Genomic DNA, 22,706 nt, shown 5'->3' on the forward strand with positions numbered 1-22,706 from the left:
AATCTGTTCTTCCTGGGAGAACAAGAATAAAGCAGAACTAAAGCAAAGCATACAGATAAAGTTTTGGCTTTAGACCAGTAGAATTGGCCTAATTCTGTTTGCCAAATTCCTTCCCTCTTTGTTCGCTAATTATCCCCCCCCCCCATGTACCCAAACCTTCCATCTAACTCTTCTTGGCTCTTCCACTTCCGCCTCCCAGTCACCCTTGACTCCCCAGGTCCTCATCTTCAGCATCCCTTCTGCATGTGACCTAAAGGGTCCGCGGGCCACCTGGTCCCGCGGTCAACATGAGAACACGCCCAAGTTGTCCCGTGAAGGTGGTCTCAAAAGCTGCTGCGGGGTCGGGGAGGCGCGCTCGCCTAGAGTGATCTTCACGTTCATTTGCCAGGAGTTCTCATGCGAGAGACCTGGCAGGTTTTACTATTTCCCAATTGTTTACTCGTCAAGCTTTCGGGTCCACGCGTCTCCCAGCTGCGCCTTGAACGCTGAACTTCATTCAAAGGCCAGACAAGGCGGCCCACGAGGTTGCGAAGGGGCTTGTGGATGACCTCCAGGCAACTTCCTCCCTCTCGGCGCCCTTCCTCCACTCCTCCAACCACCTTCTGGTAAACAAAACTGTCCCCCAGGGCGAGGGGAGGTCTTGCTCTTCTGCGCCCTCTCGCGCAAAGGGTTAATTTTCCCGATCGCACGAGGGGGAGGAGATTTCCCTGTAGACGAGTAAAAAGCGTGATGGACAAACGTGCGGGCACTAAGACCGCAAGGCATTCATTTCCTCCTACGGTGGATGCGGACGCCGGGAGGAGAGCCCCTGAGCCAGGAGCTGGGAGCCGAGGCGCAGGCAATGCTCAACCCTGGATGTAGCTGAGAGGCCGGGAGAGAGATCCGCCAAGGAGACTGACGGCGGGGCACTACCTAGGGGGGTGGGAGGGGGAAGCAGACAGGAGAGCACTCAAAATAAAAGGCTCTTTACAGATTTTTTTATTTTGTATAGAGAACACGTAGCGACTCCGAAGATCAGCCCCAATGAACATGTCAGTGTTGACTTTACAAGAATATGAATTCGAAAAGCAGTTCAACGAGAATGAAGCCATCCAGTGGATGCAGGAAAACTGGTAGGTGATGCTTTTCGCGTGATACTGTTCCCGGGAGTGCATAAATGTCGGTATTCCCGATGAGAGCGTGAGCGGAGCGGTGGATTGACGGCAGCAGCCAGCAAGCTGATCGAGGAGTACTCGAGTCTCATGTCTGCAGGAGTCTGAGGCTGCATGAAGTGTGCAGTTTGGGGGTGCCCTGTCTGAGCCGCGGCCACGCGGGCATCTTTGTGTAGATTATATAACGTAGACCATAGACTATGTGTGCCTGGAATGGTATACGAGAGACAAGGGAGATAGACGCATGCTACAATCCAGATACCCCACCTGTGCTGTCTGTCTCCCGGCTTTCGCCTAGATTTGGGGGTTTTGCTTGGTCTCCGGCAACTGGAGCGTGCAAGGCAGTGGAGGGAGGACCCGGTCTCCGCTGCCTTTAACCCTCTCCAACCCACCTCTCTCTGGTCCTCTCCCTCTCCCCATCCCTCGTGTCCTTCCTTTCTCCTTGTAGTCCTCTCACTTCACTGCCCTCCCCTGACTGCCGCCCCCAGCTGTAGATGCCTGGGGTCCAGGACCCCTTCCCCACGCCGATTACTTTCCGGTTTCTTAAAGACATCGGGCAAGAGGGGACAATGAAAACCGCAATAAAAATGAATGAACCCGAGCAAGTGGAGCCACGCCATTATTAAGTTTCTGTGTAAAGGAAACGCCTTTTGGACACACTTCTCAGTGCGGAGCGGCCAGAGTTTGGGTACTAGGAAGGTCTTGCCAGGCAGTCTTGGGGGTCCTTTCCCAGAACTTGGAATCTGAGAGAACATCTTGTTTACTGTATTCCCTCTGTCAGTCTTTTGGAGAAAAAAAAAAAAAGATCCCCGAGTGGGAGGCGATCCAGTGTCACCTTGCAATATTTAACAAGGGAGGTCCCTCCTTCCCCCGCAGACGGTGCTGTGGTGGAGACGTTTCCCTCCCGTTCAGTGCAAGCCCTGCGATCCCCCGGCCGCGCAGTGGCTGGCCCTCTGGGGGCTTCTGGACTCGGGGGAGGTTCCGCTGCCGCGTGCGAGGGCGCTCGCGACCTGCCTCCCTCCCTCCATTCATCAATGGGAAACCGGAGACGCTGGCGCGCCCGGGACTGGGGCGGGTGGTGGCAGTAGCCGGCGGGGGTGCGGGCGGCGGAGGCCGGGAGATGGATTTCCTCCGTCCGGCCCACGGTTCGCGGCTCCCGCCCCTTCGCGCCCACCCTTGGCCTTCAGCCTGCGAGTTGGGCCCTTGGGCGGTTTACGGCGGCGGCCGGGCGGAGCCTGGCTCCGGGGCGCGCGACTTGGGCTGCGGCATGGCGGCTGCCCGCCGGAGGCCCGAGCCCCGGAGCTGGCTTGATGCTGTCGCTGGCGTCCTCCCGGACGCCGAGGCCGAGGGTGCGGGCCTGGATCTGGAGGGTGATTGCACCCCGGGAGTCTCGATCTCTCCGTAAGGGGGCGGCTATAGGGAGGCCAGGGCGCAGCAGGAAGCCCAGCCCCTTGGTGCGGGCGTTCAAGGGTCCTAGAGGTGCACTTCCTCCTCCCGCCCGGGGCTTTGGGGGGCGGTGGCCCGAGAACAGCTCCTTAGCCTGGGGCTTCTAGCCTAGAATTCTCTAAGGCCGTGTGTCACGGTCCCTTGCGGCTCTGCTCTCGCCTGCCTGCCTCCTCCAGTAGCCCGCCGGTCCCATTTCCCAACGTGTGTTAGCACTCGCTTGCTGCATCCCACTTGGGCCTGCCTTTCAGAAATCGGCTTTCCCAGCCTTTGCAGGAGCATGGCACTCACTGTCCGACATTTCTTGCAACACCGTGGTGAATACGGTCTCTATTTGTTGCGCCCCCCCCCCCACTCCCCGCCCCAGGCTACTTCCTGTGCCTGCCCCAGGACCATTTCCCGCCTCTTTCTGTGGACACCCAATAAGTGACAGCCACTCTTGTCGGAACCGGACAGGTCCTTAGTCCTCTTGGAATTGAAAATGACCCAAATCACCAGTTTCTTTTCTCTTGTTAATCTCTGATTGATGTTTCTTAGCTCTTGAACAGTCCCTTTTTCCTGTCTTTTTAAGAGGTGGATATTTACATATGTGCCTGTGGCTTCTAGTAGCCGATCATGGGCTGATGAGGGCAAGGTTCTGCCCCCCATCCCCCATTCTGCAAAGCACTTAGCAGTGCGCCTTATTCATGGAAGATGCTTGCAAAGTCCTGTGATTAAAACGCGCATTTTGCCGCCAGTAGTACCTGCCCATAGTATCCATGCCGCCTGGAGCATGCTTGCCTTTTTGGGGTTTGAACCCTGCTCTCTAGTCACACTGTAGAATGTATGCCCTTCCTGCCTTTTGATCTTTGACTTTATATTCTTGGATTGCATATTACAGTGGAAGGATCTACCCCTTCGTTGCTCGTCCTCATCACTTTCCCTTTCTACCTCACTACTTTTCCTTCGAAGCCTCTTCCACCTGCTCTCTCAAGAGAACCCCCGAGAACCAAAACGTCTTGAACAAAATGAAGGATTTTTTCTCATGTTGTCCTGAGAAGAGAGTGCCGTCACAAAGGCTTATAGACCCTCTTGAGAGGAGAGTTGATGGCTGGAAAATCATGAAGGCTCATTTTAACTCGACCTGGTCACTTAGAATGCTTAGAAATAGCTTCTGGAGGAAAAACAGGTAGAGAAGCTCCTATCTTTAGAGAACTGATTTGTAGCATTTTTTTTTTAAATCTTAGACCTAGTCTAAGCAAAGCCGGATAATTGTAACGGTATCTCCACTGAGTAACCTGCAAGAGCATCAGAAGTCTGGGGGAGAGGACTAGGGAAGCTAGGTATAGTGCCTTGCATTGAGTAGTCTGAATGCACTAACTAGCATCATTTAGGAGGGCTCAAAATAGGGACTGGTAAAAGTCACCCCATAATGCTTACCTCAGCACCCATTCATAGAATGGGGCCCCAGGTTTTAGAGTGCTTTATGTGTAAACTTGAGGGCTGGACTGAGAAAGCTTGTGAGGTTTATTGCTGCTTTGAATGTTTAGCCTGATACTTACTGGCCTAGATACGAAATATTGTAGACTTTATTTTTGGAACAAATAGTTTCATATATATATATAGAGAGAGAGACTAGATTGGAATGGCAATTTCAGTGCAAAGTAGGAAGTATGTGTTCCCCTGGAAAATCACCCCATGTCATAACTTGAAAATATTACCCAGTTAAAAATATCCTGGGTAATATTATCTGGTGCCCTTTCTAACATGAGGTAGAGGAAAATGCCTGCTTTTCAGCTCCAAATAACGTTTTGCAGTTTTAGACTGAAAGGCCGGCCCTTGGGTTAACAGCGTTGACAGAGAAGCATTTTGTTCTTTGAGATGCCTCGCCTTTACCTCCTGTGCTCACTAATAGCTGACTCAGTTGGTAAATGGTGCTGGCTAGGGAGCAGAGTCACCCAGCTGTTGTCCCGTCCTCGGAAAGACTGGAAAGGAGACACAAACTTCATTGAGAAGGAAAGCAGGCTGTGTCTTCTCCCTGCCTGCAGCCTGCCAGGTTTGTGCTAATGACTGTGGATGCTAGTTGCTCCGGTTGTAATTGTCTGGCCAATGATGATTATCTTCTGATGTCGGCTGACACGCTGTTCACCAATAGGAAAGCGGGAGGCCTGTGCTGACTGCTGTAACATTATGTATGTGGGGTGATGTCATCAAAGGGCTTGCCTAGAAACTCCTGAAGCCCTCCCCCTCTCCGGGCATCCTCCACATGACCAGCTTTGAGTGCTTTGTATGTTTTTCTGACTTTCTCCTCTCCTCCTGCGGTGATTTCTTGAAGGCTTTTATTGTTTTTTTTTTCTTCACATTTTCTGTTCTGTATTCTAGGGTTATGAGACGAAGTTTTAGAATGAAATGCTATCCAGCAGAGGGAACATTTTTATTTTTACTGAAGGGGGAAAACTGACTTTGCACGTCTATATTCTTCTGTATATGAAGTTTATAAAGTAATGAGACACAGCATGTCAGGGTTCCAGAACGATATAAACCTGTGTTAGCTGTTTACATTTTTTCAAATGGATAGCTTTGGGTGTTTTTTCCTGTAGAGAGAACGACTTTGAATTGTTCTAGAATTTTTCCATGTGACTTGCTGTATACCTCTGAGGAAAGTGCTGGAAGACCATGAGTGGTTATTAACATTACAGGAAGTGTGATTTGGCTTGACTGCCTAGGAAAATACTCTGTCCATATTGAACTCTGTCTGTAGCTGCCTCGTATTTTGGAGAATCATAGCTCATGGTAACTGGGGCTCTTAAGGAACTGATAGCCTTCCAGTGAACTTCAGTGCACGTGTGTGTGTGTGTGTGTGTGTGTGTGTGTGTGTGTGTGTGTGTTCAAATGCCATATATGATAAGAGGGGTAAGGCTCTCACTTTTATAGGGAAGAGAACCATGGTTCACATAACACAGGAAGTAATAATAAAAGGCTGTGTGGGAACTTTGACCTGAACTTTCAAGTACTCAGGTCTTTCCTTGTTCAGGGTTTCAGGGATGAAAGCCAGACTTACACAGATAGATTACTTGGTTATTAGTCTCTTATCTACCTGTATGTTTGTGTTAGTTAGTATGTGGGAATGAAGGGGTTTTTGTTTGTTTTTTGTTGTTTGTTTATTTTTGCACAGGCTTCCTGTGCAGTTGGTGGTGTTGCTTCTGGGAAATTGCTGGTTGCCTTTTCACTGTTGATTCTAAAGGTGTCATGGTACACACTAGAATTGAACCCCAAAGTCAACCCACTGCATATCCAACAGTTGCTTTATGTATTTCCGTGAAAGAGGGCTCATCCCGAGAAAAACTGCATGAGGGGAAGGAGGCCTTCAAACACTGCAGAAGAAATAACCCCCTCCCCCCTCAGTTAGTCATTAGCCAGCAAAGGAAAATGAAGATGATCTATGTCAGTGATCTGGAATATGTTAGGTCCACGTGCTTTCTGAAATTAGTTTTCCAAAATAACTTCCTTGGTGATTTATTTAATCTTTCACATATGGATGGGTGAGCCGGGCTACTTTTTATTGATAGGAGTCAGTCAGCAGTCTATTAAGCTTGCCTCGGCACTTCCCTTTGCTCTTTCATGCATTCAGATCTGCCAACTCCCATTTGCTTCCCGGTATCTTTGTTAGGTGAACTCAGACATGTACATAGAACAGTTACCCATACTACTAATCATTCTTTTTTTTTTTTTTTTTTTCTTGAGATGGGGTTTCTTTGTGTAGTACTTACTGGCTGTCCTGGAACTAGCTCTGTAGACCAGGCTGGCCTTGAACTCAGAGACATCTGCCTGCCTCCACTTCCCAAGCACTGGGATAAAAGGTGTGTGCTACCACCATCCGGCCACTACTCCTGATTCTTTTAGACAACCTTGTGTGTGTGTGTTGGGGGGGATGGGACAGCAATAATTGGGGCCTACTATATTTTTTGTTTGTTTAATGGTTAATAATTGTTAAAATCCTCTTTTCTGTCTGGTCAGCCCAGTTGCTTAGCTTCTGTACAGGGATGTTGAATACATGGGAAAGGCTAACTAGAGTGACGGATGTCCAGGTGAAGGGTGGTCAGTGGCACTGGATGCTTTGAAGTTGGGATTTCAGGGTCCTATTTTGGGAGGCTTAATGAAAACAGCAAAGAGCTGATGAAAAGATTTGTCCCCCAAACTTGTTTTACTTCTATTTTGAGACTTCTGTTGAAGCCACTGAATACTGTTACAGGTACATGGTGACAGATCACAGAGTACAGAGAAACTGGCTTAGATGTCCTTAAGAGGGTAAGAAGGACTGGGCAGTGGTGGCGCATGCCTTTAATCCCAGCACTTGGGAGGCAGAGGCAGGCAGATCTTTGTGAGTTCAAGGCCAGCCTGGTGTACAGAGCAAGATCCAGAAAAGGCGCAAAGCTACAGAGAAACCCCGTCTTGAAAAACCAAAAAAAAAAAAAAAAAAAAAGAAAGAAAGAAAAGAAAAAAGAGAGTAAGAAGGAAGCCCAATAAAAGGAAAGTGCCTTCCACTTCAACTTGGTTGTTTTCCCCTCAACTTTATGTGACTTTTTGGTTATAGAAGTAAGGAGGTAGGGACGTAGATTAGGTTTCCTTTGATTTGGTGGAAGGATGTTAATAGCGGCTGCTTACTGATTGCAGCGTTTCTTTTGAGATCATTGATGAACTAAACTTGTACTGCTTTTCTACGCAGAAGAAAACAGGTTCTATGTGTGTGTGTCCCTAGAGGGACAAGTGAAAAAATAAGCTTCTGGTCTACCTAAAGCTCAGACTGGGGAAGGCGTCACACAGGCCCAATCATCCTATTGTTTAAATATTAATAAATGTCCAGTCAGTACGACAATACACACAAAAACTTAGCTACTCTAAAACATTCCTGTGGGTTTTTTTTTTTTTTTGGGGGGGGGTAGTGTTTCCAGACAGGGTTTCTCCGTGTAGTTTTTGGTGCCTATCCTGGATCTCGCTCTGTAGACCAGGCTGACCTCGAACTCACAGAGAGGCTCTGCCTCCCGAGTGCTGGGATTAAAGGCGTGTGCCACTGCTGCCCGGCTCATTCCTGTGGTTTTAGTCAATGATCTACAAGTGTCTCCTAAACACTTACAGCCCAGAGTGACTACAGAAAGCCCTTGTTCGCTTTCCTTGGTACAGTGTGAACATGTAAATACTTTAACCCCCCTGCAAGCATTGCTTTCTGAACACTGCTTGTTCCTGAGTTTCAGCACCTTTAATGACACTTGAGTAATAAGATATTGACAGTGTGATCCAAAACACTGGCCCAGAGAGTTGGAACATCCCTTAGGCTTTGGCACTAACAGTGCTCTCTGTCCCTTTGTGATGTCCGCCTCTTGCTCCTCTGATGCTTCTGCATCCCCCAGGTGATGCCGGTGGCCGCGCTTTTCTGGGGGAAGGTTTCAGTTGCTGGTAACAGTCTCTGGTCTGCAGGTGCACTGGCTGGGTATTGTCCTGCTCTCAGAGGTCAGCTCCACAGTGTGAGTGCTTAAAAAAACCTCTTAAATTTTGTTTTTGAAACTTTCCCTGGCTCTAAAGCAACAAAAGTGGGTGTTATAGGAAACATAAATAAAGTCACTTAAGAGAAACAGCCAGGGGAAAAGCACTTTTAATTCTTAGGTAACCGCCGCTCTTTCCACACATTTCCTTCAATTCTCTTTCCAAGGCTTTTCTCTCCATTAAGGCATCTGATGCGTGTGCCAGGCATTGCACTGGGTAGTTGGCATTTTCACACTGTCTCTCCCCCCTTTCTATGTTGCTGGTTTTATCTTTACATATAAAACATTAGTAGTTTGTCTGTCTGTCCAGGTCTGGCTGTCCTGGAACTCACCCTGTAGACCATGCTGGCCTCGAACTCAGAGATCCGCCTGCCTCTGCCTCCTGAGCGCAGTGATCAAAGAGCATGTGCCATCACCACCCAGCTTAGGTCAACATTCTTAATATATAGTGTTGTATTTCTAGTATCTTGTTATTATTCTTTGAACATCTTCAGATTTATTTATTTTTGTCTTATGAGTGTCTGCTTGCACGTATGTGCACCAGGTGCCTGCCTGGCACTCTCAGAAGTCGGAAAGAGGGTGTTAGACTCCCTGGAACTGGAGCTATAGGTGCTTGTGAATCACCATGTGGGTACTGGGAATTCAACTTGGGTTAAACTTGAGTTGACTACAGGAATGGTAAGTGCTTTGGACCTCTGAGCCATTGCTCCTGCCCCAAGATGAGGATGAGCGTCTTTATATATTTATCCGTTTACTCAGTAATTTCCTTTGGAGCAATGTAAGTCCTAATTTAAAAGATTATGAGCTGGGCGGTGGTGGCTCGCGCCAAGCCCCAGCACTCGGGAGGATCTCTGTGAGTTCAAGGCCAGCCTGGGCTACAGAATGGGTTCCAGCAAAGGCGCAAAGCTACACAGAGAAACCCTGTCTCAGAAAAAAACAAAACAAAACAAACAAACAAACAAACAAATTACGATGTTTACAGTAGGGCCGCTATCTAGAGAAGTTGGATCAATTCATACTCTGGTAAGGATGGGCAGTATTTAGACTTGTAACAAAGAAGATGATTTCATGTTAAAAATCTTGAATAAGTTGGTAAGGACAGAATGATATCCCATCATTTTAATTTCTACTTTACGGTGTCCAGAGAGATTGGGTTTCTGTCTGCTTGCCTTTTGTTCCTGTAAATTATTCTTCCTGTCCTTGTCCACCCAGCTAGTTGAATACCTTAGGATGCATTAGGGAGATATGCACTTCTCTGGGAGGATTAGTATGGCCTCTACTGCACTAATTACATAGTTGAGCAGATTAGAAACCAGTTTAGTGGCTGGATAGTGGCACACACCTTTAATCCCAGCACTTGGAGGCAGAGACAGGTAGAGAGAGCTCTGAGTTCAAGGCCAGCCTGGTTTACAGAGTGAGTTCTAGAAAAGCCAGAGTTACATAGTAAGACCTGGTCTTTAAAAAAAAAGAAGAGACCAGTGTAGTGTATTCAGTAAAGATATATTTTGTATCAAATCAGTTGAAACATCTGTGCTTGTGGGTTTTGTAACCCTCGGGCCAGCTGCTTCAGGAAGGAGGGCATTGGCTTCATCTTGATATAGACAGGTTGTGCGTTTCTTTGGCTTCCTGCCAACTTCAAACCTCCTTACTACTGTACTCTTCAAGTTTTCATGGGTCTGGTAGTGAGCACTTGCTATGGCAAGATGGTGCAGTGGTGAGTGCATAGGCTGTGGATTCGGGGTAGCTGGCTGGAGGTTGTGTTTTTTTTTTTTTTTTTTTTTTTTTGAGACAGGGTTTCTCTGTGTCACTTTGGAGCCTGTCCTGGAACCTCACTCTGTAGCCCAGGCTGACCTCGAATGGCTGGAGGTTCTTGCTCCACTGTGTGGAAGGTGGGTGGTCTCTGCTTTGCTTCTCTCCTCTCCAAGCTGGAGATGCTTTCTTGCTGTTCCCGTTTGGCTTCCGGTTGGCCAAGGTGATGGGAGGAAGTCATCTGTCTGCAGGCCGAGGGGATTAAATGAGACGAAGTGTGTCTGGTCTCCAGTGCTGTGCTCACCACGTCACTCTTACAGTCCTTCACCATGGTCTCTGTGGGTTCAGGAGAGAAGAGGAGTCTTTGGAATCATAATGCAGTTTCTTAGGTAACTCCAGATGGCTCCGTGTCAGCCCTACAAACTGACAGGTGCCCACGGGTGGGTCCCGAGGGATAGGAGGGAATATGGCTTCATCTCCACCTGGAAAAAAATCTATAATCCACTTTGAAAGATCTTGGCAAGAGAAAACATTGATAATGTAAATATGGTTGCATCAGAGGCCTTCGCCGATCACATTTTGAAACATTTTGAGAGGCTGCTTTTTCTGCCATCACACCTAATGAACGGTATGAAGGACAGACAGCCTAGCAACGGACACTGTTTGCTAATCTGTTTTCTGTAAAGGACCTGGAATTACCTTAGTAATGCATGCTGTCTTTCTACATGTTACGCCAATGATAAAATTGCTTTACCAGTCAATGAAATGATGGTGCCTGAACATCTGGGAACTGTAAAAATGCTTTTGTGAAATATTTGGTCATTGTTCAAAGAATCTTTGATTTGGTGGCAGAGGCCTGGCTGTTGACTAAAATTTGGCAATATCCCATATTAGGTTCTTTTACGGTTGAGCCCAGGGTAAGCGGACAAGGGTGTTTTTTTTCTGTTTGCTTGTTCAGGCAGGGCTTTGCTAGGTGGGCTACAGTGGAGGCCTCTGGCTTGCCTTGCGGCTAAAGGGGAGCAGAGATGTAAAGCACGTGTTATCTAGTTCTTAGGTTATCAGTGTTAGGAATTTGCACTCCTGGGGGATCCCCAGCTGGCTGGACCAGAATGTCCTACGAGTGCAGGGAGCCATGCTGGCATGCTGGGCAGATGAAGTGGCGGGCTGACGGGCATGGCAGCGGGCAGCGGGCAGCGGTGGGCAGTCATTCAAGACTCAGACACTGCATCCGCGTGGAAATGTTTCTTTATAATAGAGAGACGAAGACGGAGAGGAGAGAGGAAGTGGGGGTCGAGGCTGCACACTTCTTGGGAGGAAAGGTAGAAGAGAAAGAGGAAGGGGAGGATTTTTTCTTAAAATGAGGTTTTTACATCAAGACACATGGCGACGCCAAGGGGCAGGTCAGAATGCTAACATTGGTTTCTTTTTTTTTTCTTTTTCTTTTTTCTTTTTTTTTTTTTTTTTTCGAGACAGGGTTTCTCTGTGTAGCTTTGCGCCTTTCCTGGAGCTCACTTGGTAGCCCAGGCTGGCCTCGAACTCACAGAGATCCGCCTGCCTCTGCCTCCCGAGAGCTGGGATTAAAGGCGTGCGCCACCACCGCCTGGCTGCAATTCTTCGTATTCTTTAACAGCACACACAATCACGACACTGACACACACACACACACACACACACACACACACACACACACACACTAGGCAAGTGCTCCGCCCCTGAACTTCATGCCCAGCAATGCATTATTTTTGACTTGATGGTCCAGGTTCAGAAACGGAGAACTTCCTTCAGCTGCTCTCAGTCCTCTCCTCTCTGGGTGACTCTTACTGCTTGAGGTTCCCTACGACTAAGGATTCTTCTATATATTGATCCAAAAGCTACCATCTTTTAAAAAAGTCTTTCATGGTTGACTCTAACTGTACTTTATTCTTTTGCAAGGCCACCAGTCCATATTTTAAAATGCCAGTTCTGACCCCTCCCTAAGCCTTTCTTAGGCATTCCTCAAATGCTATTTGTAGTCCCCTGGTAATCTATGTAGATACTTTTAAAAATAAACAATTGGGCATCTTTGGGTTAGAGCAGTTAAATACTTTTTATTAGGATACTACTAAGAAATTTATTGAAGATTATGAAAATCTGACACTGATACATTCAAATGAGGGAGCCTGTATTAGAGACTTGCTTGGAGGAAGGGCTGGAGATCTTCCCCAGATTCCTACTGTATATGAAATTGTAGAAAGTGTGAGCGTCCTGCCACACCAGTGAACCAGGGTTGTGTTCAGTTGTAGTTGGTGGTTTTTTGTTTTGTTTTGTTTTTGCCTTCAAGAGCAGGTTTCTCTGTGTAGCCCTGGTTGTCCTGGAACTCGTTCCATAGACCAGGCTGGCCTCGAATTCAGAGATCCATCTGCCTCTGCCTTCTGAGTGCTGAGACTAAAGGTGTGCACCACCACTGCCTGGCTTGTGTTCATATTTTCAAAACTACTGCTGTCTTGAGCCTGTATTTTGCTATTCCTTCCTGATGATGTGACGGTACCTCTTTGGTGGTACCTGGTTGTTCTCTAGGTCCCTAAAATTGTTGAAGTATTTTTGTACTGACTAGAAAGAAGCATAATTTATGTTTTCACTCTTTAGTCAGGTATCCGGGCCTTACTTTCCTGCATTCTCCCTTACTCTATGTGCAAATTGCAGGCATCCACTGGGGAGGGTCCCAGACAGGTGGAAAAGCTCTGCTTCCTGTGCCTTGGTGCTGTCCTGCATTTCTGCGGGGCTGGCTCCCTAAACCCTGGATTTCAGACTCCTCACCTTCATCTATCTTCACCCCTGCTTCTCTCCCAGCTGGAGATCACAACCAGGTCTCTGGTGTGATCTACTTCCTTTCGACCTCCTGCCTCTACCACTGTGTCGTTCCCTCTGTTACTAATGCTTGCCTCCTCCTGGGCATTAGGAGCTAAGCCTCAGGTTTGATCATATTGTTTCTGTGCTTAAAAACTTTGAGTGGTTCCCATTGTTTCCTAGACAGATATCATTCTTTTGAGAAGCTCTTCCGCCCTCTGACTGTACTAAAGTTACCTGCTTCTGCGGCCGGCTGCCCAGCCTGTCAAAATCTATTCTTCTTTCCTTGGGTTGTACTCTCACTTGTTCATAAAAAGATTACTGTTTTCTCTCCTGCTAAGCACTAAGTCTGTGCTGGCCACAGTATTTATTCATTTACCAATAGCTACATACATTTGTGTATTGACTAGAAAAATGGATATATACATTCAGTGCCCAGGGCTCTCATCCAAGTCCAGATGTATCTGCCTGTTATCTGAAACATCTTTTTATTTCCTTCCTGAGTTGCGGGAGAGGGTTGAGTGTCTTGAAAACACTTGTCTCAATTGTGTCCGGTGGTCTTATTTTTAAGAGGAAAAGATGTCAGTTTGGTGTGACTAACTTTTAAGGGACACTTGCTAATTTGGTGGTGAGGGGGCGATTAGTTCTTTTCTAGGTACTTGAACCATCCACTCCACTCAGAAAGAAATGACATTTAAAAAAGGAGTTCCCTGAAGTTGAGTGTGGAAAGGTAGACTCAAATATACAGGAGGAAAAGTTGGTGGAGAGCCTGGGAGAAAGTATAAAACAGTGCTCCAATGTCACTGTATAAAGATGATGAATGGTGGTGTCTCTTTCTGTTTCCGGCAGTCTGTATCATATTCTGGGTTTGGGTGAGTTCTGAGGTCTTACCTTTGTTGTTATGCTCAGGGTTTTGGTAAAGAAAGTTTCAGTTTAGATATATAAACTGTGTATAAATGTGTATAACACCTAGGGCCAGGTAATAGTCTGTTTTTTAAGTGAGTACATTGTAAAGTGGAGAAGCAGTTTGAGAGGACGATGAATTGCAGTCTTAATCCCCCTGGACGTGCTTTCTTGGATTAAGGTTAGGGGTTAGGAGCAAGGGTTAGGATAGAGGAGAAACATAGTTTGGTATTATATTCAAGATCTTTCTCTAGCAATAAATTATGTAGTCATTTTATATGTTTACTTATTTTAGTAAGAAAGGATCATATTCTTTAAGAGAGAAGGTTAAAAGATATTAATTAACCTTAATATTTTTAGGCACAGGCCCAGGAATGGATCTAGTGGTGCTAGGGCTCCCTACGGATAGAATTATCTAATCTAATAGAGAAGAAAGATTGTACATAAACTTCTCCCTAGAGAGAAGGCATGGATAGCATAATTGGCCGAGGGACCTTGTGGCACCTGGAAACATGCTGCACATATCCCTGGGATACCTCATTAGCAAATGTGTCTCACACTGAAGGGCACTTAGGCTAGATTTAGGGAGGCTAAAAGGATCTTGTTGCTGAAATTAGGGCTGTTACCGGCCAGTGTGTCCCAGGGTGTGGGTCCAGGGAGACAGCGTGCATGATGTGGGTGGAACAATCTTGTCAGCTTTCTCGCAGGACTGCCTGGTGGGGCAGTTGTTCTGGGCATTGCTTTGGCATCTGTCCGCTTCTAGAACCCCCTCTTAGGGAGAGGTGGAGTGTCACTTCTTCATGGACAGAAAGTTAAGGTGTCTTTTGTTTGGTTTTGTTTTGTTTTCCATCTTCATTATCTTGTGATTGGCAAGTGAGCCAGGCTCTAGGAAGTCAACCCTCTTTCCCTGTCTACTTACTGGCCATGCCAAGAAACAGGGTGGATGGAGAGAGACGTCCTTGAAAGCTGTTCTAAGTCATCTAGGTAGAGTTTTTAAAAACCTCTATAAACAGTCAGTGATACTCAGGGTTCTTCTTTTTTTTTCCTTCTAAATTTAGATGAAATACCATCATTAAATTATATACTGGGTATTTACTTGTGAATGCAAAAACCAAACTGTAGATTAGAAAAATAGAATGCTCTTTCAGTATAGATTTGTTATTGAAAATAAATGCTATGAAGAATCAGTATTAAGGCGAATTAGTAAGCTAATGATTCATACACTGGTTGAATTAAGATGATTAATGTTTTAGGCATATTAGACTTGGCTTTTTCAGAACAACATTAAAACACTGTTTCCTCACAAAGATAATTTATCCTACAGTACTTTAATCACTTAATCTGCTCAACATTGTGACTCTTTTGTGTTAGGAAAAAAGACAGGATTCTCTTTCAAGTAATTTTTAAGGGAAACTTTTTCTTTTCTTTTTTTTTTTTCCCCCGAGACAGTTCTCTGTGTAGCTTTGGAACCTGTTCTGGAGCTTGCTCTGTAGACCAGGCTGGGCTTGAACTCACAAAGATACACCTGCCTCTGCCTCCTGAGTGCTGGTGGGGAAACTTACTTATTGTAGATTTTTCTTTTTGGTTTTTTGACACAGGGTTTCTCTGAGTATCCCTGGCTGCCCTAGCACTCACTCTGTAGACCAGGCTGGCCTCGAACTCACAGAGATCCACCTGCCTCTGCCTCCCAAGTGCTGGGATTAAAGATGTGAGCCACCACTGCCTGGCAGAAGTTCACTAACAATTAGCTACCCCAGAATAAACTATAAGAATTATTCATCGCTTCATAGTCACATTTTCACATTTGTCAGTATTAAAACTACCACTTATTAAGTTGCAGTGTTCTGACCAGAGCAGTTTCTGAACTCATAGGCACAGCTCCCAGTTGAAAAGAAAAGTATGTGTTCTGCATCTAACTCTTTAAAGCTTTTCCATCTATAGTTTGTTTCTAAAGTTGTTGCGGTTTTTTTGTTTGTTTGTTTGTTTTTGTTTTGTTTTGTTGAGACAGGGTTTCTCTGTAGCCTTGGTTGTCCTGGAACTCCTTTTGTAGACCAGGCTGGTCTCTCTCCATGCTTCCTTTAAAATTCATGACCTCTTTTTTTCATTAATTGTTAAATCAATCTCTCTCTCTCTCTCTCTCTCTCTCTCTCTCTCTCTGTGTGTGTGTGTGTGTGTGTGTGTGTGTGTGTGTGTGTTCCTAAATCCACAGAGACAACCTGCTTGGTCTGTGTACTGTTATTTGCGGGTTTTCAGCACTGACCGTTTGGTATGGTTATCCCATACCAAACGGTCAGTGCTCTCCCCAGCGAAGACCTTTTCTTCCACTCTGAACACCTCTTCAGGTGTCTCTAGTTCCTTACGTAAGGTTGAGTCTCCTGGGACTTTACAGTTTCTGTATAGTGAAGATTAAGCTTATTTCATTTTAAAAATAACTTCTATATTAATGCTGGGTAAGATGAGTACTGTAATTAAAAATAAACTTCACTACTGACGCAGCTTATTCCGAATCCACCAAGTGTGGACGAGAACCTCCGGTTTGGCTGTTATGGTGTGGAAGAGCCCGGCACAGGGTTCTGTGGTCAGGGCTTAGAATTGGGTGGTATTTCCTATGGCAAGCTTAAGATTTTTTTTTTTTAATTTGCATTGCAAGGATGAAATAACACACCCAGGGTGGAAAGCTACACAGATCAAACAAGACTCCACTGTGTTTTGTTGAGTTACTTTGAATAAGGAGTAGGAAGCCCAGACTCAGACCTATGGGTTTATCATCTGACTAAAGCTTTTGTGCGGTGTATTTATTCTCTGCAAGGGACTAGGCGTATATAAGCACCTTTTGCCCCAGCCCTGCCCCTCTGAGGTAGAAGGACAGGGACTTGGAAGGTGTGAGTGTATCTTACTGTGTCTCAGTGAATACAGGAGTAGGTGCAGAGCTGGTCGTGCCTGGGGACTAAGTTCACTCAGTGGAAGGAGCCAGGCCTCTTGTGCATTTAGAGTTTATTATGTCTGGCTGTGTGGTAACAGATCTTGTGTTTTCTTTAGGTGGCTAACAGTGTAACAACTCCATATGTCTTGTTGATGTGCAGTAACTGGGACATTTGGAGTGCAGCCGTTTTCTGAAACAGAGTTATAAGTTATGTTTTTATTGGTCCCTGGCCAGACCATCAGTAGCTTGCCAGTTGTCTTCCATAGTTACCTTAAATTACTATTTTTTTCCATCATGTGAAGACGACATACATTTCTTATGTTTTCCTGGGAGTTCAGATGGCCTTAACCACTCAATACATAGATACCCAACTTTCTGAAATAAAAACTGCCAGATTTATATATGTGTATGTATTGCTTTCTCTTGTCGATTACATTTTGTGAGAACTAGAACCATGGAGATGGCCACAGCATTTTTATTTCTGTTTCAATGTAGGGGGTACTAGGTTTTAAATTGGAAGAACAAATTGGTGTGTTGTCTCAGAAAAAAAAATTGCATTATTTTATTTTATGTGTTTGAGTGTTTGGCCTGTATTCACATCTGAGCACCATGGGTGTGCCTGGTGCCCTCTGGCTAGTGAGATCCCTTGGGACTGAAAATTACTGATGGTTGGTTGTGAGCCGCCATGTGGGTGCTTGGAACAGAGGCCTGGTCCTCTGCAAGAGCAGCCAATGTTCTTCACCACTGAGCCATCTCGCTGTGCCAATTTTAAAAGGAATAAACTATCATTTAATACTTTTTGCTTATTATGAATAATCCAGGAACAAGAACTTTAATACACTGGGAAAATATAATTAAGCAAAAGAAAAAGAAAAAAAATGTTACCTCCAAAATAGTGCTTATATTTTAACACAAATATTTTATTTATTTTTTTCTGTCTCCCCCCTCCCTCCCCAGACAGGGTTTCTCTGTGTAGCTTTGTGCCTTTCCTGAAAAACTCACTCTGTAGCACAGGCTGGCCTCGAACTCACAGAGATCGGCCTTCCTCTGCCTCTGCCTCCCGAGTGCTGGGATTAAAGGTGAGCGCCACCACCGCCCGGCCAACACAGATATTTTAAAGACATTCAATCCTTTTGATTTGAGACAGGGTCTCACTATTTAACCTTGGCTGACCTTGTGTTGATGGCTATCTTACCAGCTGCCTCCTAGGGCTGGCATTAATGGCGTGCACCACCACGGCCTGCACTACCACCGGACCCTTCTCTGTTTTGAAACAAATGTTATCCCAGTAGTCATTATCTTCTTAGAACCTTTTTGCTTGTTTGCCTCTGTGTTAGTCCTTTGAGATCGGCTTGCTGCTTAGCCCTCAGACTGGCCTCAAATTTATGGTAGCCCTGCCTTAGTCTCTCAATCCTGGGTGTGCGCTACAAGAAAATGGAATGGGTGTTTAGTACACCAAACAGTAAATGGAAATATTTCTTTAATCTAGCTGACACATCAAAACTTGTGGATACTACTCTACTTGTAATTGGTGTTTTTGTTTGTTTGTTTTCCTCTGTCTTTAAAAAGACGGGAAAAGAAAGAAAACCAGGAGCTTTACAAAAGGAAAGTGGGGCTGGAAAGATGGCTCAGTGGTTAAGAGCACTGACTGCTCTTCTAGAAGACCTAGGTTCAAGTCCCAGCACCCACATGGCAACACACAACTTTCTGTAACTCAAGATCTGACACCCTCACACAGACATACATGCAGCAAAAACACCAAAGCAAATAAAATAAGTAAATTAAAAAAAAAAAAAAAAAGAAAGAAAGTGGAGATTCTGTGGATGCTAGCATTTCAGCGATTCTACCTTTGGTCCAGGGATGTAGTTCAGTAGAATTATTGCTTCCTTAGTCTGAACAGAGAGCCCTGGGTTCTGTCCCTGGGACTACATAATCTGGGTGGTAGAAGCAGGAGGATCAGAAGTTTATCTTCAGCTACTGGCAACTTCAAGGCTGGGCTGCTGTGTGAGACCAAACAAACAGAACAACATCCCCTCCCCCACTTTTTTTTTTTAACTGATCACTGGAGTACAAAATTTTGTCAACAGCAGAGCCAGATACAGCTCTTGTTGCTGCTTGTGGCAGCTCGGGGACTTTGCTTTCAGGACCTCCACTCAGGTGCAGCCAGGATTCTTGACCTTGACACAGAAAAGACTTGTCCACATTGCAATGTGCTTGGTCTCTGTCTTGAGTCTCACTGTGCAGCCTTGGCTGGCCTGGGACTCAGATATACCAGTCTTGGCCTCCAGTGATGGGGTTAAAGGTGGGGACCACCAACCACGCCCAGCATATTTCAGTAGGTTTTTTCTTTCCTTTTTTTTTTTTTTTTTTTTGTGTGTGTGTGGGGTACGGGGAGGCGGGTTTGAGACAGGGTTTTTCTGTGTAGCCCTGACTGCTCTGGAATTTGTTCACTACACCAGGCTGGCCTCGAACCCTGATCCACCTGCCTCTTGTCTCCAGAGTGCTGGGATTAAAGATGTGTGCCACCACCTTCTGGCTTCAGTGTCTTAATAATGCTACCTATCCATACGATGTTGGTGGCTTCTGAAATTACATTGTTCAAGGTATTTTTAAGGAAGTGTGTGTGTGTGTGTGTGTGTGTGTGTGTGTGTGTGTGTGTGTGTGTGTAGTGCCATCTTGCCACCCCTTTTTAAGTAAATGAGATCCTAGGCTGGTTTTTGAGGTGCGCTGGATAGGATTAGAGTTTGAAAAGATAATAAAGGTGAAAACAGAGTTCCTACTATAAGTCACAAGGAAGTTAAGAACCGTTTTGTGACTATAAACAAAGTTCCCAGTCAGAGATGTTTCAGGAATTTCCAGCTTATAGCTAGGGAAGGAGTAAGACTCAAGTTTGTATATACTGAGACCTTAAACACGCATGATTCATTGTTACTTTGACATTTTTATTTGAAATATCTTTTTATAAAAACAGGAGTATTATCTCTTATGTAGGCAACGTTCCTGTGAGTTTTCTTAGCTGTCAAAATTTGTGACTCTTAGCTGTCTTAGAAACTTTAACCAGACACCAGGCATAACCCCCCCCACACACACACACACACAAGTCCTTTAGTTTTTCTCGTCTTTCTGACCTCTTTCAGCTTCACAGTATTTTTTTTTCCCTGTACTATGTCCTCCTTGGTGATGATTCTTCCGTTTCCTGTGCAGAATTCCTTTGCTAATCAACGATTCTCAAGTGCTCTGACTAAAAGTAACTGAATTTAAGGCTCAGAACATTAAGATGGTTAATCATTTTACATACACATGACCTAATTGTCCACAGGATTATCATGCCAAGTTCTGGTTCTTTCTGAATCGCTGCTGTTCTGTGAACTTTAACCGACAGGCGGTTTTTCTGGGTGGTTACAAGGTGGCTGCTGTAACGTCTTGCCCCTACCAGCTTCCAAACTGACCGGAAGGAATGAGAAAGTGGTTACTCTGATCATCTCCCCTGTCGAGGAGGAACTTCACCCCGACATCTTTTTGTCACATTTGTTTCTTTTGTTTGTGTGTGTATGCATGCACACATGCGTGTGGCGGTCAGAGGGCATCTTGTGGCAGGTGATTCTCTTCTACCATGTGGGTCCTGGGGGACCGACCACACTCAGACCGTCGTCAGGCTTGCTTGGTGTCAGGCCCTTTTGCTGAGCTGTGTCCAGCCCCCTAACCTGTTCATGTTCCCTTACACAAGGCTTTGCTCTTATCACAGAGCTGACACTGCCAGCCTGGGTCATGTGGGTCATGGGTCTGTCTCCCTGCTAGACCGTCCACTGGCAAAAGGATTGGCTGCTTTGCCCACGCTTCACAGAGACATCGGCCTGGGACACTTTATACCAGACGTCTTTGTGTTAGCACAGGGAAACACGTGTAAGATGAACTTTGACCGCGCTAGCCAGAGCATCCCCTCGGAGTAAAAAGACTCAGATAAATTCTATTCATCTCACACTTCCTAAAGAATACACTTAGTTAGGTACATGGAAGCATCGCGTTATTAATGATGTTAAATGGGAATTACTCTTTCATGTCTAAGAATAGAGCTGTACGTGCTGCTTTCCTTAATGGAAGTGGGAGAAAAATGCTGAAATACTGTGAATTCAACTCTTCTGTATTGCTGGAGCGGGCAACATGTCTGCATTCCAAACGATTCCGACATGCATTCCTTTGAGGAAGTGACTATAAAGTTGGACTTTGTTTTGAACTCTCTTGACCATTGGTGCAGGAATTACACATATACATACAGAACAACAAAATCAACTTCAAACTTGCATCAATAAACTAAAATCCCCAGCAATGCAAAATATTTACCTTATATTTTTATATCAAAACTCAGAGCTTCATATTTGCCTGGTAAACACTTCTCTGACTGAGGCATCTCTCGGCCCTTTTCCTTTTAGTTTTCTAATTATAAATTTTATTTATAAGCCAGAATTACATGTAGAATTTTTTATTCTTATATTACAAGCCCATGACAATCACATAGAGAAAGGAACGTTTAACAACGTTTTAACAGTCCTTGGACTCAGAGAAAAGTTCAGTGTCCCAATTTGGGTGTGGGTGTAAATGCTAGCTTGGTAACAGTGGTGGTACAGTGTGGCGGCGTCCCGGGCGCAGGTTTATCCAGTACCCGTACAATTCTCATCCATGTCTGATGAGCTGATGAAAGAACATGCATGTCATGAGTCTGTGTTGCTGGTTTCTAAGGTTAAACTTCATGCGTCAGGGAATCCAAGGCCAACGGGAAAGTTGGCAAGTCTGGTCTAATTGAGTAAGACAAAACTCAGTGAAACTTCTTTTATTTGACTCATGATCAAATGTAGAATTCATTATGAAAACACATATTCAAAATGGTGGAATGGCTTCACATCTCCTTGAGTCTTTTTAAAAATCACATTGCAGGTAACGATAGCTTACTCTTACTTACTTGTTTCACATTTTCATACATCTCACCATGGAGGCCAGGCTGGTCTCAAACTTGTGTCTTTCATCTCTAACTTCCAAATTCCAGACTTGTGCCGTCACACCCAACTTTTTATTCCCCAGGCCTCAGCCTCCAAGCATGAGGACCAGCCAATTAAGAAAGTTGTATTTTTTTTATAGTTCAGGAGTTGTTTTGGCAGGAGGCAGCCAGGGCTGAGTGACATGGACTGTTTAATAACAGGGAGATTATATTTATCCATGCCTGCTGTATATCATGAAATCAGGTCAGGAATTAGTCTCATCCTCATGTCGAACGAAGTTTTCTCTGACAGTCTGGAGTCTTTCAGGGTGTACCGAACTGAAAGCCTTAGGGTAAATGATTGGCTAGCTGTGAGTACTGGCTGTGGGTGCCAGCTGTGGGTGTTGGCAGCAGGGCCATCAACAGGACTTGAGGCAGTTGTTGCTGCCCTGAGACTCACGCTCAAAGAAAATTGGTCTGCACACATCACACAGGCTTTTGCTTCCTTTTATTGCCTGTCTCACGCCTTCACAGCCTGCAGTCTGTTCTGTCTAGGTGGAGAAAAGCAGGCCGGAGATTATTTCAGTACGCAGGTATGCAGGTGGACCTTGATCACAAACCTCTGCGTTTGCTCAGCACAGGAGACTGTCGCTCAGCACACGCACACGCAAGTGCTGTGGCTCTAAGGTCTACTTTTCCCTAAAAACCCAAAGGAGAACCAAGTTGGGGAGACCTGGGGAGTATAGTTGAATTTCTTATCTTGAGCACGAGGCTCACAGGCTCCTGCATTTTGGAGAACATACGTGTCTTTTTTATCACACTTGTAACAAGACTCAAAACTTTTTTTTTTTTTTTTTTAAGATTTATTTATTTGTGTATTTTATGTGTGAGTGCTCTATCTGCACATACACCTGCATGCCAGACAAGGCCCATACGATCCCATTACAGATGGTTGTGAGCCTCCACGTGGTTGTTGGGAATTGAACTCAGGACCTCTGGAAGAGCAGCCAGTGCTCTTAACCACTGAGCCATCCCTCCAGCCCGACTCAAAACTCTTAGAGTCCACAGTATAACTGAAAGCACCACACATTTTTTTAAGTACTTGAGGCAAATGTGTACTTAGCTGTTTTATGCCAATCATACTCAGATTGTGCTTCTCAAGAAACAACCCATACGTACCAAACGTGTTAAATCTCTCCAGGCTCCTTCTTCTGTTTACC

At 45.4% G+C, this 22,706-nt stretch overlaps 1 protein-coding gene across 3 annotated transcripts in view; it reads left to right on the forward strand.

Annotated features, from left to right (window-relative positions):
- The first annotated feature begins 458 nt into the window (after positions 1–458).
- Elovl6 (ELOVL fatty acid elongase 6) overlaps positions 459–22,706 on the forward strand; it is a 108,500-nt gene continuing 86,252 nt past the window's right edge. The window contains exons 1-2 of one of the 3 annotated variants that reach the window (XM_028856655.2): positions 459–605; positions 992–1,112. In XM_028856655.2, the coding sequence (XP_028712488.1) occupies positions 1,024–1,112 (89 nt within the window). In that variant the 5' untranslated portion in view covers positions 459–605; positions 992–1,023. The other 2 variants (XM_028856649.2, XM_028856643.2) reach the window with 2 other exon arrangements.

The sequence above is a fragment of the Peromyscus leucopus genome, chromosome 6 (genome assembly GCF_004664715.2).
Source record: "Peromyscus leucopus breed LL Stock chromosome 6, UCI_PerLeu_2.1, whole genome shotgun sequence".
Taxonomy (NCBI): Eukaryota; Metazoa; Chordata; class Mammalia; order Rodentia; family Cricetidae; genus Peromyscus; species Peromyscus leucopus.